Below are 20,062 nucleotides of genomic sequence, written 5' to 3' on the forward strand. Positions count from 1 at the left end.
GCTGGGAAATATCCGAACTCAGCAGCTCATCTTTGGACTGAAGACAAGGCTCTCTTTCACTTTCGCTGTTGAAAATATCAACGTTTTTAAAACTCTGCATTTAGATCTCTGTTTATATTTTGTTTGTAACTTAATAATGCTTCATAAGCAGAAAATAATGTAAAAGTATTAGAAAGTTTGGAACTTTATCTCCTACTAATAAGAGGCTATAAACATTGTTGTGATTTGTTTGGCGGTGATTAAGTCAACAAATAGGAAACATCCAGTTGGCTTTCAAAGGTCAGTGAAACTTGTGAAATTGGATGTTGAAGACTTATGAAACCGGCCAAATAATCAAGTTGAAAATAAAAATATGATAGCAAACCCAAAATTTGTGTCCGATAACATCAATTTTTTTTTATAGGAAAAAAAAATTTTCAATCCAATGGTCAGAACTTTTTGTTTTTATGATCTAAAGGATATAAAATTGTCATTGCCTACATCATCAAGGAAATCGTTTTTGCCAAATCCTCTCCGAATGGTTTACCTATGAAACAACGCAACCCATATAGAGAAACAAACTTGTCTTTTCATAGGCGTCATACATAATAGAAAGGGAAGAAACCTAAAGTCACTATTATTATTGTTTAAAAGGAATGGTTGAGATTGCACACTTTTTAATCCAAGGGTTGACCATTTGTTTTGACAAAAACATAAAAAGACACTACCGAAACGAAGTAGCTTTTGATGTTCATATCGTCAGCGCTTTTGACGTCTTGATGAAGTGCGCTGCCATTGCGGCTGCAACTGAGATTAATTGAAAGCGCAGATATTAATGTAAAGATAAGACATATGTGGTGAGTTGATTTCAGTGTGGCCGTGATTAAGTCAACAAACGTGAAACGTCAATCAAGTTGCATCCGAAGAAACAACGGTGAAGTAGTTGCTAGTTAGCAATTTTCTTGCTGATGCTAACATTTCATTCATAACGACGACAGTGAGCACTCATTTCTCCTCTATTTTTCTTCTCAATTGGTCTTCTTGAGATTTGTATCCTCCTCTCTTTAATTATGGCTTCTTCCTCTTCCTTATCTTCTCGCAACTGGTCATACGATGTTTTCACGAGCTTTAGTGGGGAGGATGTTCGAAAAAACTTCCATAACCACTTTCTTGAAGAGCTGGAACGAAAATGGATCATTGCTTTTAAAGACAACGAGAAGGAGAGAAGCGAGTTGATCGCCACCGAGCTTGTCCAGGCCATAAGAGATTCCAGGGTTGTAGTGGTGGTCCTCTCCAATACCTTTACTTCTTCAAGCTGGTGCCTCAATGAGTTGCTGGAAATTATGCAATGCAAGAGAGATTTGGGCCAACTGGTGATACCAGTGTTCTATAGCTTGGATCCTTCTCATCTTAACAAACAGTCGGGCGACTTTGGAGAGGCATTTAAAAAGACTTGCCATAACCAAACAGAGGAAGTGAAAAATCAGTGGAAGCAAGCGTTGACAGATGTTGCTAATATACTTGGATATCATTGGTAAAACCTTCTTAATTTTTGACTATTCCTACTTGTTGTTATGTGCTTGTGAATTGAATTTTTTTTCTCCTGTGTGTTAGGGACAATGATGTTAAAATGGTAGAAGAAATGGCCATAGATGTTCTGGGCAAACTGAATTTAAGTCCATCACAGGATTGGGACGACTTTGTTGGCATCAAAGATCATATCCAAGAGATGAATTCATTGTTGAATTTAGACTCAGAGGAAGTAAGGAGGGTTGGGATCTGGGGCCCCTTTGGAATTGGCAAGACTACAATTGCAAGATCTCTATTTAGCCTAATCTCTTCTCAGTTCCAAAGTAGCAATTTCATAGACAAGGGGTTTGTATCTAAGAGCATGGAAATTTATAGTAGATCCAACCCGGATGACTATAAGGTAAAAGTCACGTTTGCAAAAATCATTTTTGTCTGAAATTTTAGGCAACAAGCACCAGAAAGTGCTTATCGTTATTGATGATCTAGATGATCAATTGGTGTTAGATGCCTTGGCGGTTCAAACTCAATGGTTTGGAAATGGGAGTATAATCATTGTGGTTACACACGATAAAAGTCTTTTAAGGTCCCATGGGATTGATCATATCTACGAGGTGTGTCTCCCATCTGAAGAGCTTGCTCTTAAGATATTCTGTCAATCTACATTTGGGCAAGACTATCCACCTGAATGTTTTAGAGAGCTTGCTTTTGAAGTGGTATCGTGTGCTTACCATCTTCCTTTTGGTCTTCAATATTTTGGTTGGTATTTACGGGGTAGGGGCAAAGAGAAATGGATAGATATGATGTCGAAGCTTCATATGTGTCTAGATGAAATAATTAAGAGAACACGTAGGTTCCACTATGATGTGTTACTTAACGAAAAACATAAATTAATTTTTTGTTACATTGCATGTCTTCTTAACTTTGAAAAAGTTCGTGACATCGAGTGGCTTCTAGCAGATAGTGATTTAGGAGTTAAAACCGGGCTTAAAATTTTGGTTGATAAATCTCTTTTACGTGCAAGAGAAGATACTATTGAGATGCAGTGTTTGCTACAAGAAATGGGAAAGGATATTGTCCGTGCACAGTCCAATGAGGCTAGAGAACGAGAATTCCTTGTGGACACAAAAGATATATGTCATGTACTTGAAGACAACATTGTAAGTTTTGGGGATCTTTTTATCGAAAGCATGTCAATTGATAAATGATGAATTATAGGCATTTGGTAAATTAACGTGTTTTTTTTAAAAATTATAATTCAGGCTACTACAAAGCTTTTAGGTATATCATTGGATATGGATGAGATTGATGATTATAATTCAGGCTACTACAAAGCTTTTAGGTATATCATTGGATATGGATGAGATTGATGAACTGCATATACATGAGAGCGCCTTCAAAGGACAGTGTAATTTGAGTTTTCTAATTTTTTACACTAACCACAAGAAAGAAGTAAGGTGGCACATACCTAAAGAATTTGATTATTTCCCCTATCGGCTAAGACTACTGAGGTGGGATAATTGTCCTTTGAGATGTATGCCTTCTAAATTTTGTCCTTCAAACCTTGTTAAGCTCCAAATGTTGGGGAGCAAACTTCAGAAGCTTTGGGAAGGAGTTCAAGTAAGTTTTATGTAAAGTCTTAAGCGTTGATAGCAAAGCATTAGCAAAATAATTATTCTTTTTATTATCCTATAAACAGTTATTAGAAAAGCATTTACAAAAGTAATTTAAAAATACTAACATTTTCAAAATGTTCTTTGTTCAATGCTCTCATATATAGTTTCTGGAAGAATATTTACATTTATAATATAAAAAATCACTTTAATGTCCAAAAATAATTAATATTTTTAAAATAAATTTACAGTTAGAATATTTTTAACTTTGAAAATAATAATTTAACATTTAAAAAATTTTCAATTAAAATGTAAATTAATATATATATAGAGAGAAATATAAATATATCTATATTATTTAGAAATAAATAAATCATATAATAATTTTATGATAATTTATATATGAATCATTTACTGCTTTACTAATCACTTTGTTAAATACAAACATCTTCATCGTATTGTTTCTATTACATATTTTATTGTTTTATAAAAAGCTCTACCAATCAAAGTTTTAATAAGATTAGGAATGGAATCCTTGCAATATTTTATATAGAAGATAATGTTTTTTATTTATTTTCATATTAACTTACTAAATAACATTGGTTACTGATAATGGAATATAAAGGCAATTTTTAATAAATTGGCACGAAACAAAGAAATATTCGGCAGTAATTGAAAATTTGAGAAAAATATATTATTATAAATTACTGCTTTATATTATTAGGATCTCTATAATATTATTTGAGAAATAATTATTTGAGAAATAATTTTCTATATGGCGTAACTCTATAATATTATTTGAGTTTATAAAATTGTCATTGCTAATATTTTATTTATTTTATTAATGCATTCCTTTAAATAACCAAATTATTATCAAAAAGAAATTTCATATAAAAGGCAATATCTATAAATAATTCTATTTTATTTTCATTTATGATGGTTTATTAATTACTAATTGAGTTTATTATTACTGACATTATTAATATTTTAATACATTCCTTTTATAACAAAATTTTTATCAAAAAGGAAATTCATATAAAATACAATATCTATAAATATATTTTATTTTTATTTTCGTTTTTATTAATAAAACCATATTTTTATGAAAAAGCAAATTTTGTATAAAAAGGAAACGTTTTTACTATTAAAATGCAATAGTTTAATATACTTCACATATGTGATTTAATAATACAAGTTTTCCTTGAATATAATTTCAAATTTTTGTAAACCTTTTCTTTATATTTTAAAAAATTTCTTAGGATATTAATAATCAAATATATTGGTTCTTAATAAAAAAAAGGAAACTATGTGATTATACCTTTTAATAGTTATACAATATTTTATTTCTGCAAATATATTTGCACAATTTTATGTAACTTTCTTTTTTTTCCATTACAAATTCTTAATCAAAATATTATTTAAATGCTCTCAAAATCACAAAAAAAAACTTATTCTCATAAATCTAAACTAATAAACTATCGACATGTATATAAACTACTAGTTAGTTTCGAAAAGAATATAAACTATTAGTCAATCATTCACCATTCACAGAAAGTCTTTCTTATTCATACGAAACTATGTATTTTCTTTGTAACAAAACAATTCCCAAGACTTCCATCAGAAAATTTCGTTATTTTTTAAATATATGCAAGATCAAAATAAACATTATGAGGTTTTTGGAAAACAATATATTAAAGGTATGTCTTGGTTATGAAGTTCGAAGAAAAATGATAAAAAGTGAATCAAAAATAATTAACACATTTAAGTTCAACTTCTACATTGGTTATTTTAAAATTTTAGAAATAAATATTATGGCAAAGTTGAATATATTGCACAAAGAATTATAAAACTGCAACCAAATAATTTACCAAATGCTAATGTTCTCCAAATGTTTTTTTGGTTAATGCTCTCATATGGACGTTTTAGTAGAGCATCTCCATTTATAATTTATAAAATTAAGATATATATATATATATATATATATATATTTATTTATTTTATTTAATAATATCTTAAAATTATTTTTATATCAAGAAAATAAAATTACATTTTTAAAATTAATTTAAAATAATATTTAAAAAAATAATAATTCACATTTAAAATATAAATTAATTTTATTTTTAATATATATATATTTTTTAACTGTAACATTTATTTTAAAATAGTACTTTTTGATATAAACATAATTTTGATATTATTAAATAAAATAAATTAATTATGTATCTTTCTTAATTTTATATATTAATATATATTAGAAATATATTCAATAGAAATAAATCTATTATATATGATACTAATTTTTTATAATAATTTTATATAGCATTTCCATCTTGCTCTACCAATTATTATATTAAATCTCTATAATATTATTTGAGAAATCAGTTTCGTATGTGTCGTGCTCACGTTAATTCTATCGTTGAGAAATCAGTCTCTATAACATAATTTTAAACAGTACAAAAATATATACTTTCAAAGTAATTGAAATATTTTTTGTATATCTATTAATTTTCTTAGATGATTACATAAAATAATTAAGTAACATATATATATATATATATATTTATATATATATGTTTAATTGACTAAAATTAGTTTAGAATTAGTATTATAGAAATGTTTTATTAATTTTTCATATATTTAGTTGACTATAATATCTTTCAACTACAGAAAAAAATCTATAAATTATATTTTATTTATATAATATGATTTCTAAAATAAAATCACACAATTTTTTTAACTGCTTAGTTTTAAGAGATATTAAAAAAATAAAATAAAATTTAACAATTAACATCTCTTGGTCAACTAATTATGAAATATTTTAAAATAACATAACATAATATACTTTAACGAGATGAATATATTATATTTATCATTATTAAAATTATTTATTTTCTTAAACTTCTTTTAAATTTTATGTTTTTATGTTTGTTTAATTTAATATAACCATTCTCAAAATACCAAAGCAAATTTTTATTTTCATTTTTAAGATTATTTAAAATAATTTTTAGTTTACCATTTAATAAATTTAAGGCATAAAATTATTTAGAATTATAAAATATTTCAATTATTGTAAATATTAATATATGTTCTAGAGCTTCTAAAAATGTATTAGTTACTTATGTATGTAACTTCCTATAGATCATCGTTTTATTTTCTAATATTTTTTTTTTAAAATCAACATATAATTTGAATAATAGTATGAAAATATATGCACATTTAAACGATAAATAAAATTAATTTGATTTTACGTAATTAAAATAAAAATAATTTACTTCAGTTTTAATTTCAAAGAATATATGTAACTCAATTTACTTACAACATGAGTGACTTGACTAATTCAATTTATATCTAAAATCATAGATTTAACTACACTAAAAATATAAAATTTTATAATAATAATTTATTGTATAAATGTAAATTATAGGATGACTCAAAATATATTAACAAATGAAAATAAAATATTAACCAACTGTTGTAATTTAGTTCTTTTGTAAAATTTATATATATATGAATGAGACTGTATAATATTATCGTTATATTAATTTATATAATTTGAAATCAGACACTTTAGTTTATTTTTTTATTTCATTATAAGCACAATATATCTTAAGCTATACATTCTTCAAATATATTTACATATCTAAGACAATAACCAACGTAAATACAAATAAGAAAAATAATCATAATTTTAATATATTTAAAATAGAAAATATTAGTTGAATTCAGAGAAATAGATGCAATCCAATATACTCAAATGATAACTAAATCTACTGTAAAAACAACAAAACCAACTAGATAAAATATATCTAAAATCATATGTCTAATTAAAATAATATAATATTATTAATACAAATTCTGTATACAAATTATAAATTTATTTAAAATTAAATGTAAATAAACAATCAATTATTTTAATATAGTTACTTTTATTTATAAATATTTATATCCGTGCATGAGCACGGAAAAAATCACCTAGTAGTTTAATAAGAACATACATCTTCTACAACTTACTGCTATTGATTTATCATCTGCTATACCAGTCAAAACTTTAATTTAGTATAGTTCTATGTGAGAATTCTGTAAATGGATGACTAACTTATTAATACTCCAGCCACTTGAAGGACTCAAGATTATGGATTTGGAGGGATCTAAAAATCTTCAAGAAATCCCAGATCTTTCTAAGGCTATTAATCTCGAGATACTTCATCTCAACAATTGCTCGAGTTTGGTGGAGCTTCCTTCCACTATCCAGTATCTCAATAATCTGGAGGAGTTGAACATGCAGTTCTGCGAAAACCTAGAGATTCTTCCACAAGGTGTCAATCTTGAATCTCTAGATCGCCTTGATCTTAGTGGATGCTCACGGTTGAAGAGTTTTCCTGATATCTCAACCAATATCACATGGCTCGATCTAAGCGATACAGCAATTGAAGACATCCCACATAAGTTGCATATAAAGAAGCTCGCTTGTCTTTTCATGGAAACAATTACGACTGCTAAACTGTGGGAAGGAATGCAGGTATTTACTTAATCTCATATCACTCTTGCTAGGTGAATTTTTAAACGTTATGAAAACAAGTTCCTCGAGAAAAACTAGTAGCTATTCGTTTGGGTCAATTTGTGATATAGCCAACTTCTCAATAAGCATTAAGAATATGATTTTTAACGTTAAAACCCCTCAACTATGTTTGTTTTGGGTAAAAACCCTCAAACTAAGTATTTAACGTAAAAGCCCCCAAACTAACTTTATTTAATGAAGTAAACCTTAATAGGTCATAATTACCAATATTACCGGTAAATCTTTAGTTTGGGGGTTTCTACATTAAGTAAACATAGTTGAGGGGTTTTACCATTAAAAATAAAAAAAAATCAATTTTATAATATTATCTAAAAATTAGTAACTTAAATTTTCAAAATTAGCATTTTTAATTTTTTTTTGTAAATATATGAGTTTGATGTGTTTTAACATCAACATTATATATGTATAAATTAAAAATGTAAAAACCGAGAAAATATAACAAAAATTATATAAAGAATTTAGACGCAGTAAGACTTTCTTCCCTAACTTCCGGATCAGACATATTCCAAGAGCACAAAATACTATGGCGGACAAGCTTGCAAGTGGTGCGAGGAGTTCTCCTTCAGCTATATTATATGTCGATTCAATACTTTCGGTTTGGCTTTCTGAATCGCGCGGTCCAATTACATAGTTCTCGCTTATGTTGTCAAAAAAAGTTACTAATTTTTAAATAATATTATAAAATTTTGATTTTTTTTAAAAAAATTAATGGTAAAATCCCTCAATTATGTTTACTTAATGTATAAACCCCTAAATTAAAGATTTACCGGTAGAAATGGTAATTATGACCTGCTAGGGTTTAATTCATTAAATAACGTTAGTTTGAGGGTTTTTTCATTAAATACTTAGTTTGAGGGTTTTTACCCAAAACAAACTTAGTCGAGGGGTTTTAACGTTAAAAATCCTTAAGAATACATCAAACATAAACGTATAATGCATTTTTGGTAACATCCCCTCTGTATTAAAAAAGAAGCATTATCATCTAATGCTTTCACACTACTTTGGACACGTGGCAGTTCCATGTCAATTTCAATTTGAGTATGTTGACATGTTGGTCTCACAATCATTTAACAATTAATGCATTCACACACGAATTTTTTTAACTTCACCGCAGACAATTTAATGTGTTTAGACTAAATTTTTTAATCAGTTTATTTTAGTTCCTGCATTTTTTACATTTTTATTAGTGAACTTAAATTCTCTATGTACAACTACTGAATAATATCATTTTAAAAGAATTTTTTTAAAAAAAATCATTAAGATTCGCATCAACTAAAATGCTTGAATGAGAATGTTTTTAGAAGTTGAAAGTTTCGTATGTTACCGAACTTAGTCATGGTTGGGGTTTCTATACACAAATGCAATAAATAATTATGACTGATTACGAATTAAGGAAATTGATGTAAACAACACCACACACAAAGTCGGATCTTTAGTTTAGCCACATATTTTTTTTTTTTACAGATTTTTCATATCACACCAAGAAATAGAAACATAATCAGATTGTTAGAAAAAATCAGAAATCAGAAAAGCTTTAAAAGAAAAAAAAAGTTCATGAACTTGATTGAAAAACAGAATTCAGGTGCCGACCGAAGGGATCACATTATTTTCCACCAAACTCTTAACATTTTTCACTCGATTATATCGTGTTTTTATTATATTTTCCAAGATTTTTTATAATAAAATACATGTTATTGGTTATAAACTACTTCAGATTTGAAACATGCTCAACAATATTGACACGACGCCAAACCATTTTTATTGGTATTATTAAAATATGGTCCAATAAGTATGTATGTTAAATAAGCTCAGAATATTTGTTTTACATTTATTTTATTTTGCTTTATATTATTAGAAGAAAGTAAGTTTGGGTAAAATATCTGATCCGAAGAACCGAAGCGAAGTAGATTTGAAATTAATACTAAAAAAAAATTAAAATTGATTAAGTACTCATATGGATCTAAAAGTTTAATATCCAAATTACCAAATCCGAATCTGATCCAAATTAAAATATTTTGGATACCAAAAATATCTAAATCACAATTATATAATTAATTTGTTAATTATTTTAAATTTATATCTATTAGATATTAAAAAATATTAAAATATCTACAAATCATCAACATTGAAAAAAATAAATATCTAAAAATAACATAAAATGTTCAAAATACTGAAAATATTTATTTGTTCTCCATCTAAATATTTAAATTGAGCTAATGTTTATGTAAATTTAAATATTTAGTCTTACATTATTCAAAAAATTTATGTTTATATTATTTTATTTTTGGATATTGAGGATTTAAGTATATTTTTTTTAAAAAAATGCATAATTAAAATGGATATCCGAAATCGAATCCGAACCCGTAATGATTCAACCAAATCCAAACCAAAAATTTTAAATATCCAAATACGATTTAAATTTCTAACTAAAATCCGAAATCCGAATAGCTCAACTAAATCTGAACGGATATATGAATGTCCATCTCCAGAAAAAGCTATAGAACAAATCTTTTAATACAACATACAGTAAATAATTTAATAAACTATTTCATTCCGCGCACTAGCAGCGGTTACTACCTAGTTTAAAGTTTAAAGTGGACAACTTTCTATTTATGCGCGTGAATGAAGAAAAGCTTTCATGTTTATGCTGTATTTGTTACATGTTTACATTTCGAAATTGTTTTTTTTCAGCCGTGGACATCTCTCATAACAGTACTGTCTTTTTCCTTAAAGAAGTTGTGGCTCTCGGGTAGCCCATGTTTGATGGAGATTCCTTCGTCGTTACAGAATCTATATGGACTCGTGGAGCTGAGCATTAGGAACTGCACAAATTTGGAGATTCTTCCCAATGAAATCAACCTTAAATTTCTGGATCAGCTTGATCTCAGTGGTTGTTCACAGCTGAGGAGTTTTCCTGATATCTCAACCAACATCTCAATCCTTATTTTATGCCGCACAGCAATTGAAGAGGTTCCATGCTGGATCGAAAATTTCTCTCGCATCAATTACATTCGCATGACTGGGTGCAACAATTTACATTGTGTATCCGTGAATATATATAAACTTATACATCTTGAGACGGTTGACTTTTCAAACTGCGAGGTACTGACTGAAGCTAGGTTAGATGGGAGTCCAGATAAGCAGAAAATGACAACGGACAATATTAACTCTAAGCTACCAGATGATTATGTCCCTAAAGTCATGATTAGTCTAATCAACTGCTTCAGGTTGGATCAAGAAATTCTCTATCACAAACAAGCGGTTTTCTTCAAGTCCATAGAGTTGCCAGGTGAGGAAGTGCCTTCATATTTCACTCGCCGTACTACTGGAAACTCACTGACTATCCCACTACTACGCACCTCTCCCTCTCAACCAGTGTTAAGATTCAGAGCTTGTGCAGTCGTTAATTCTATACCTATTTCGAAAGGTTATCATCCATCTGAGATCAAGATATGTTGTCTCTTCAAAAATAGACTCGGCAACCAGTCCTATTTTTCTGACTTCTCAGTAACAAGGTTGGATTGTCATATGGTTATATTTGATTGTTGCTTCCCTCTGAATGAAGACAACGCTCGCCTAGCTGAAGTTAACCACTATCAGGTGGAAATCCAGTTTCGTCTCATAAGTGATTACCCTCAATTCAAATTAAAAGCATTTGGTATACTACTCCTCGAAGAATATGGAGACAGCGCTGTAGAGATGTCGGCTTCACGCAATTGGGTATATGATCTCTTCCCAAGCTTCCGGGGGGAAGACGTCCGGAAAAAATTCCTTAGCCACTTTCTCAAGGAGCTTGACCGGAAAATGATCAATGCTTTCAAAGACAACGAGATCGAGAGAAGCCAGTCCATATGGCCTGAGCTTGTACAAGCGATTAGGGATTCTAGGATCATGGTGGTAGTGTTCTCCGAAACATATGCCTCTTCAAGTTGGTGCCTTAATAAGTTGCTGGAGATCGTGACATGCAAGGAAGAGTTTGGTCGTTTGGTGATTCCCATTTTCTACCATGTGGATCCTTCCCACGTGAGGAAACAGACCGGAGTACTTTGGGAAAGCTTTTGAAAATACTTGCAAGCAAACCAAGTCAGAGGAATTGAAAGTTCAGTGGCAGAAAGCGTTGACTGATGTAGCGAATATGGGAGGATATGATTCTCAAAACTGGTAATGTTTATGTATATTGAATATCGTTCTGGCCTCACTTTGATATTAACTGTTTAATGTTTTTTCATTGATCTTTCTTCTCGACAGGGAAAGCGACGCTACAATGATTGAAGACATCACCAATGATGTTTTCCGTAAACTACTTTCAACTACATCGAAGGAGTGTGAGGATCTTGTTGGCATTGAAGATCATATCGCAGAGATAAGTACATTGTTACGTTTGGAGTCTGAGGAAGTCAGGATGCTTGGTATATGGGGTTCCTCTGGAATTGGCAAGACTACCATCGCAAGAGCTCTGCTGAACCGATTTTCTTCAAGGTTTCAACGAAGCATCTTTATAGACATGGCTTTCGTATCTAAGAGTAAGAACTTGTATCCTAGTGCAAATGCGGACGACTACAACCTGAAGTCGCATTTACGGAAAGAATTTCTATCTGAGATTTTGGGCGAAAAGGACACTAAGAAAGAGCATGTGGGTGCACTGGAAGAGAGGCTAAAACACCGAAAAGTTCTTATCATTATTGATGATTTGGATGATCCAATGGTGCTAGATGCCTTGGTTAGTCAAAATCATAGGTTTGGACGTGGGAGCACAATCATCATGGTCACAAAAGATAAGCATCTCTTAAGGGCACGCAAGGTTGATTGTATTTACGAGGTTGTTCTCCCATCTAAAGACCTTTCTCTTAAGATGTTATGTCGATATGCTTTCAGTAAAGATTCTCCACCTGATGGTTTGATGGAACTTGCTTCTGAAGTTGCACTGCTTGCCGGTAATCTTCCTCTGGGTCTTAAAGTTTCAGGTTCACATTTACAAGGTAGGAATAAAGAGGACTGTATTGATATGTTACTGAGGCTCCGAAGTGGCTTGGATGGACGAATTGGGAAAACAATGAGAGTCAGCTACGATGGGTTAAATAACAGAAAAGATAAAGCAATATTTCGTCATATTGCATGCTTTTTCAACGGTGCACATATCAATGACATCAAAGAGCTTCTAGCAAATAGTGACTTCGATATCAATATCGGGCTAGTCAACCTCATCGATAAGTCCCTGATACAGGTAAGATCGGGTAATGTAGAGATGCACTGTTTGCTACAAGAAATGGGTAAGGAAATTGTCCGCGCAGAGTCCAATGATCCTGGAGAACGAGAATTCCTTGTGGATTCAAAAGACATTTGCTATGTGCTTAGTAATGCCACTGTAAGTTTATCCGTAAGTTTTTCACTTAAATATAAAACTTTTCATCTGACGAAGATGATTTGTGTCTCTCTGTTAAGCTGATGGGTTTGGTCTCTTTTCTACTGATATTATAATTTCAGGGTACGAGGAAGATTTTAGGTATATCACTTGATACCGATGAGATTGATGAGTTGAATGTATACGAGAAAGCCTTTGAAAGTTTGCATAATCTCGTTTTTCTAAACATTTACACGAAGAAAAGGATGATGGAGGAAGAAGAGAGATTGCATTTACCAGAAGGCTTCAACTATTTTTCCCCCAAACTCAGATTATTGTTGAAGTGAACTTGAAGTAGCTTGAGGAGTAAGCTATATCTTTCCTAATGAGTTAAGGAATTGGAAAGATAAATATGATTGAGAGTTATCTGTTAGAGAGTTATCCTAATGAGTTTAGGAACTTATTTTATATATAAGGATATGCAAGAGTGTTTCATAACTTGTGAGTTTAGAGAGCTTTAGTTTTTGAGTTATTTTCTAAAGCATTGAGAGAGCTATAATAAATAGTTTGAGTTTGATAAGTTCTTGAGTTCTTAATTGTTGAGCTACGATTACAGTTTGATTCAATACGTGGTATCAGAGCTTGCATTGATTCAAACAAGTTGACAATATGAGCGACATTGTTGTGGCGTCATCAAGCACCGCAAAGAATGGTGGATCATCATCTATAAAGTGTCCTATGCTTAGCGACACTAATTACACTGTGTGGGTAATGCGCATGAAGGCAGCATTGAAAGTTCATAAGGTCTGGGAGGCCATTGATCCAGGAGAGGAAGATGGAGAGAAGAATGATATGGCAAGAGCTCTACTCTTCCAATCCATACCTGAGTCCTTAATATTACAAGTCGGCAATCTTGAAAGCGCGAAGGAAGTCTGGGAAGCAATAAAGATGAGACATATGGGAGCTGATCGTGTGAAGGAAGCTCGCTTACAAACCCTAACAGCTGACTTCGACCGGCTAAAGATGAAGGAGTCTGATTCAATTGACAGCTTCGTTGGGAAACTCTCGGAGTTAACAAGTAAATCAGCATCTCTAGGAGAAACCATTGAAGAACCGAAGCTTGTCAAGAAGTTTCTTAATAGTCTACCTCGAAAGAAATATATTCACATAATAGCTGCACTGGAACAAGTTCTTGATCTTAACAAAACAGGCTTCGAAGATATCGTGGGAAGATTGAAAGCCTATGAAGAAAGAATCTGTGATGATGAAGAAGAGAAGGCTGAAGATCAAAGTCAAAACAAACTGATGTATACTAATACAGACTCGCAGCAGAACCAAGAAAGATATGATTCAGGGAGAGGTAGAGGTAGAGGAGGAGGACGGTATGGAGGAAGAGGACGAGGGCGAAACAGCTACCAGAATGGAGGATACTATCAACAAAACAGGGGCTACTACAGACAAGAGAGAGATGCTTCTAAAGTTGTGTGTTTCAGGTGCGACAAGTTAGGACACTTTGCGATGAATTGTCCTGACAGATTGCTTAAGTTACAAGAAACTCATGAGAATGAGGAGGAAACTACTCAGGAGGCGGATGAGTTAATGATGCACGAGGTTGTGTATCTCAACGAACGTAATATCATGCCAAACAAGCTAGTTGACGAGTCAGACAGAGACAACTTATGGTATCTAGACAATGGGGCTAGTAACCATATGACAGGAAACCTTGACTTCTTTACGAAACTTGATGAGAGAGTAACAGGAAAGGTTAAGTTTGGCGATGATTCTCGTATAGACATTAAAGGGAAAGGATCGATACTCTTCATAACCAGGAGTGGAGAACGGAAGATGCTATCAGACGTCTATTTTATTCCTGAACTCCGAAGTAATATAATAAGTCTAGGGCAGGCTACTGAGTCCGGATGTGAGATTGGGATGAAGGAAGATTACTTATATCTATATGATCAAGATGATCAGTTACTGGTAAAAGCAAAGAGGGCACGGAACAGATTATACAAGGTTCTTATGGAGGTCGAGAGCACGATGTGCCTACAACTGATACATCTCAAAGATTCATCAAAGTGGCACGCACGACTAGGTCATGTAGGACTGAATAACCTAAAGTTAATGATCAAGAAAGGCCTGGTCGTTGGCATGCCAAGATTTGAAGTAGAGAAGGAGACATGCGCCTCTTGTTTGCGCAGCAAACAAGTCAGAAAACCATTCCCACAAGCGAGCTCGTTTCGTGCTTCAACCATACTGGAACTAATACATGGTGATCTATGTGGTCCTACTACACCACCTACTGCTGGAAACAATAGGTATGTGTTTGTCATAATCGATGACTGCTCTAGATACATGTGGACTATACTTATGAAAGAGAAGAGTGAAGCTTTCACTAAGTTTAAACGGTTTAAGACGATGGTTGAACAAGAAACGGGTACTACAATCCAGACGTTCCGAACCGACAGAGGTGGAGAATTTAATTCTCAAGAGTTTCAAGATTTCTGTGATGACTCAGGAATCAAACGACATCTGACAGCACCATACTCACCACAGCAGAACGGAGTGGTGGAGAGGAGGAACAGGACGCTTCTTGAGATGACTCGGAGTATCTTAAAACATATGGAGGTTCCAAACTGGCTTTGGGGGGAAGCTGTAAGGCATGCAACGTATCTGATAAATCGCATAGCAACAAGGACTCTGGTGTTACAAACTCCTTACGAGAGCTTCAAGAAGAGGAGGCCCAACATCGAACACTTGAGAGTGTTTGAGTGTGTCGGGTACGTAAAGATCACAAAACCACACTTGAAAAAGTTGGATGACAGGTCACGAGCACTTGTTCATCTAGGAACAGAGCCGGGGTCGAAAGCTTACAGGCTCCTTGATCCATCAACTTGACGAATAATAGTAAGCCGAGATGTAGTGTTCGATGAAAACCAGAGTTGGAAGTTGACTGAAACAGAAGCTAAGGAAGTGAATACAGAGTCATGTGTAGTAGACTTTGGCCTCAGAGATGTCGAGAGTCCAAACATACAGCCAGAAGAAGACACTCAAGTCGGAGAAGCAGTTAAAACTTCGATCAAAACTGAAGAAGACAGTGAAGAAGAATCACCTGTACCCTTGCGAAGGTCTTCCCGCGTTTCAAAGATTCCAAGCTATCTAGAAGACTATGAGCTGATATGTGAAGATGACGATGAGTACGAGCTATTGTGTGAGATCGAAGTTGAACACCTTCTGTTGCTTGCTAATGAAGAACCTTGGAGCTATGAAGAAGCAAAGGAGTTGAAAGTATGGAGAGACGCCTGCGAGGATGAAATCAAGTCTATTGTGAAAAACAATACTTGGTCTTTAGTTGATCTTCCTCCAAACTACAAAGCGATTGGTTTGAAGTGGGTTTTCAAGGTCAAAAAAAATTCTGATGGTTCGAGACACAAATATAAAGCAAGACTTGTGGCTAAAGGTTATATACAGAAGCATGGCGTGGACTTTGATGAGGTGTTCGCCCCTGTTGCCCGTATTGAGACAGTGAGATTGATCATAGGTATTGCTGCGTCCCGGGGATGGGAACTGCACCACCTTGATGTCAAGACGGCGTTCTTGCACGGTGAGCTAAAGGAAGAGGTTTATGTCTCTCAGCCTGAAGGCTACGTGATCAGAGGAAGTGAGGTAAAGGTTTATAAGTTAAAGAAAGCGCTTTATGGCTTGAGACAAGCACCGAGAGCTTGGAATGAGAAGCTTAATGCGGTCTTGCGCGACTTGAAGTTTGAAAGATGTCTAAATGAACCTTCTCTCTACCGAAAGGAGAAGAAGGGACATCTACTAATTGTGGCCGTCTATGTTGACGATTTGCTGGTAACTGGTTCAAGCTTAGAAATGATAAGCGAGTTTAAAAAGGGAATGGCAACACGATTTGAGATGAGTGATCTTGGCAAGTTAAGCTACTACCTAGGGATTGAAGTAATTCAAAGAGAAGGGTTTATAATACTAAGCCAAGAACGATATGCAACTAAGATCCTTAAAGAAGCAGGAATGATGGGGTGTAACGCGGTCCACATCCCGATGGATGCAGGTCTGAGACTTTGTCGTGCAAGAGAAGAAAGAGGTGTTGATGAGAAGGACTATCGACGCAATATCGGTTGTCTGAGATATTTGATAATACAAGACCTGATCTAGCCTATAGTGTTGGAGTATTGAGTCGATATATGCATGATCCTAAAGAGTCACATAAGGCTGCTCTTAAACAAGTTCTCAGATATCTTCAAGGCAGTTTGGCGTGTGGTCTTGTTTATGAACCAAAATCGCAAGGAGGTTTGATTGGGTACAGTGATAGTAGCTACAACATTGATCCAGATGATGGCAAGAGTACAACTGGTCATATCTTCTATCTTGGTGGTAACCCTATTACTTGGTGTTCTCAGAAGCAAGAGATCGTAGCTTTATCATCATGTGAAGTCGAGTTCATGGCTGCAACAGAGACAGCGAAACAAGCGATATGGCTGCAAGAACTGCTTGGAGAAATCTTCAAGCATGCGTGTGACAGAGTAACAATACAGATTGACAACAAATCCGCCATAGCTTTGACCAAGAATCCTGTGTTTCACGGACGTAGCAAACACATACATGCGAGGTTTCATTTCATTAGAGAATGTGTTGAGAAGAACATGGTGAGCGTGGAGCACATAGCGGGTGTGATGCAAAAGGCTGATATTCTCACTAAAGCGCTTGGGAGATTGAAGTTTAAAGAGATGAGAGATCTCATAGGAGTTCAAGATGTTTCAAATGGAGACTTCAAGATCAAGGGGGTGAATGTTGAAGTGAACTTGAAGTAGCTTGAGGAGTAAGCTATATCTTTCCTAATGAGTTAAGGAATAGGAAAGATAAATATGATTGAGAGTTATCGGTTAGAGAGTTATCCTAATGAGTTTAGGAACTTATTTTATATATAAGGATATGCAAGAGTGTTGCATAACTTGTGAGTTTAGAGAGCTTTAGTTTTTGAGTTATTTTCTAAAGCATTGAGAGAGCTATAATAAAGAGTTTGAGTTTGATAAGTTCTTGAGTTCTTAATCGTTGAGCTACGATTACAGTTTGATTCAATAATTATTGTGCTGGGACAGATACCCAATAAGTTACATGCCTTCCAACTTCCGCCCAGAAAACCTCGTTAAGCTCCAAATGCAGAGGAGCAAACTTGAGAAGTTGTGGAAAGGAGTTTGTCTAAGCTTTTACTCTAAGAAATGCATCTTTTATTTTCTCAAGTGATAACCATCTAAATTATTGAGTATCTTACTTATACTTCAGGAACTTAAAGGACTCAAGATTATGGACTTGGGGGGATCCAGAAATCTTATGGAAATCCCAAATCTTTCAAAGGCCACTAATCTTCAGATACTTCGTCTCAACAACTGCTCGAGTTTGGTGGAGCTTCCCTCCACTATCCAGTATCTCAATAATCTGGAGGAGTTGAACATGCAGTTCTGCAAAAACCTAGAGATTCTTCCAAAAGGTGTCAATCTTGAATCTCTAGATCACCTTGATCTTAGTGGATGCTCACGGTTGAAGAGTTTTCCTGATATCTCAACCAACATCTCATTTTTGAATATAAGCCAAACAGCGATTGAAGGAATTCCCACAAATTTGCATTTTGATAATCTCGTTAAACTTTTCATGTATGACATGATGAGTGTTCAACTATGGGAAGGAATGCAGGTATGTCTTTAATCTCATATTTAATAAGAAGTTACTGCCGCTAAGTTGAGTTTCTTAAACATTATGACAACGTATGTCTGTAGTACTGTTATGATTCTTAGAATACTATCTATTTTCTTATGTGAATAATAGTGAATAACACTAAAATCATTCAACATCTCTATTTTTTTTTTTTTGGTACAGCCGCTTACACCCCTCATGACCATGCTGCCTCCCACTTTGGAAATACTGGATCTCTCGGATATCCCAAGTTTGTTGGAGCTTCCTTCCTCAATTCAGAATCTATATAAACTGGAGGTGTTGCACATTATTGACTGCACAAATCTGGAGACTCTTCCTGTCGAAATAAACCTTGAATTTCTCAAGATCCTCCATCTTACTGGATGCTCACGGTTGAAGAGCTTTCCAAGTATCTCAACCAATGTCTCGGAGCTCTTTCTAGAACGAACAGCTATTGAAGAAGTTCCTGGATGGATCGAGAACTTTGCTCACCTCACTTATCTACACATGCGTGGATGCAACAAGTTAAAATATGTTTCCTTAAACATTTATAAATTGGAACATCTAGAGATGGTTGACTTTTCATACTGCGGCTCGTTGACTGCAGCTAGCTGGATTGAAAGTCCACGTCTGCTGGCAATGGAAACAGAGAATATCCACTCGAAGTTACGGGTCCTCAAAGAGGCTTCCTTTCTTCTTCCAGATAATTATGTCCCAAAAATCCAGCTCAAACTGATCAAATGCTACGAACTGGATGAAGAGGCTATCCTTCGGCAACAACCATGGTTTTTCAAGTCCATGATGTTTTTAGGTAATGAAGTGCCTCCATATTTCACGCACCGTAATACTGGAACCGTTCTCATCGTCCCTCTACTTCAGACCTCTCTTTCTTAACAGTTCTTCAAATTCAAGGCTTGCGCAGCGGTTGCATCAAAAATTTCAACATATATTCCATTCGAAATCCAGGTAAATTGTTGGTTCATAGACAGCCTTGAGTGTTATTTCCATCGTTTCCCTCTAAATGAAGACAATGCTCCACTAACGCAACTTAGTTACGATTACGTGGAGTTAGAGTTTTTCACGGACTACTATGAATTCCAAATTAGAGGATGTGGTATACGACTCCCCGAGGACGGTCCATATCTAAAAAGTGATTGTTATGGAGCCAGAGCGATAAGAGGAAGAAGAGCCCTGGGTAGAATCTTGAGCAATTCCTTGAGAAAAAATTCCAGTGAACTGAATATGAATCGAAGATGCAGGAAGCAAATGAGCGTCGTAAGCAAGCATACTTTAATTCCTTTTTCAGGATAAACT

At 33.5% G+C, this 20,062-nt stretch overlaps 1 protein-coding gene and 1 pseudogene across 1 annotated transcript; both read left to right on the forward strand.

The window, feature by feature from the left end:
- The first annotated feature begins 215 nt into the window (after positions 1-215).
- LOC106378453 lies at positions 216-11,881 on the forward strand (annotated as a pseudogene).
- On the forward strand, positions 11,787-13,386 carry LOC125575351 (disease resistance protein RPS6-like). Its single transcript, XM_048749135.1, has 2 exons — positions 11,787-13,063; positions 13,183-13,386. The coding sequence occupies exons 1-2, from the start codon at positions 11,963-11,965 to the stop codon at positions 13,384-13,386; spliced, it is 1,305 nt and encodes a 434-aa protein (XP_048605092.1). The 5' UTR covers positions 11,787-11,962.
- Positions 13,387-20,062: the final 6,676 nt, after the last annotated feature.

Source organism: Brassica napus, chromosome C2, assembly GCF_020379485.1.
Source record: "Brassica napus cultivar Da-Ae chromosome C2, Da-Ae, whole genome shotgun sequence".
In the NCBI taxonomy this organism is placed as follows: domain Eukaryota; kingdom Viridiplantae; phylum Streptophyta; class Magnoliopsida; order Brassicales; family Brassicaceae; genus Brassica; species Brassica napus.

What these genes read in the sequence shown, in the direction of transcription:
- LOC125575351 (XM_048749135.1), top strand. Translation starts at nt 11,963, where the DNA reads ATGATTGAAGACATCACCAATGATGTTTTCCGTAAACTACTTTCAACT. An exon ending in ATGTGCTTAGTAATGCCACT is followed by an intron (nt 13,064 to 13,182) that starts GTAAGTTTATCC and finishes TTATAATTTCAG; the next exon opens with GGTACGAGGAAGATTTTAGG.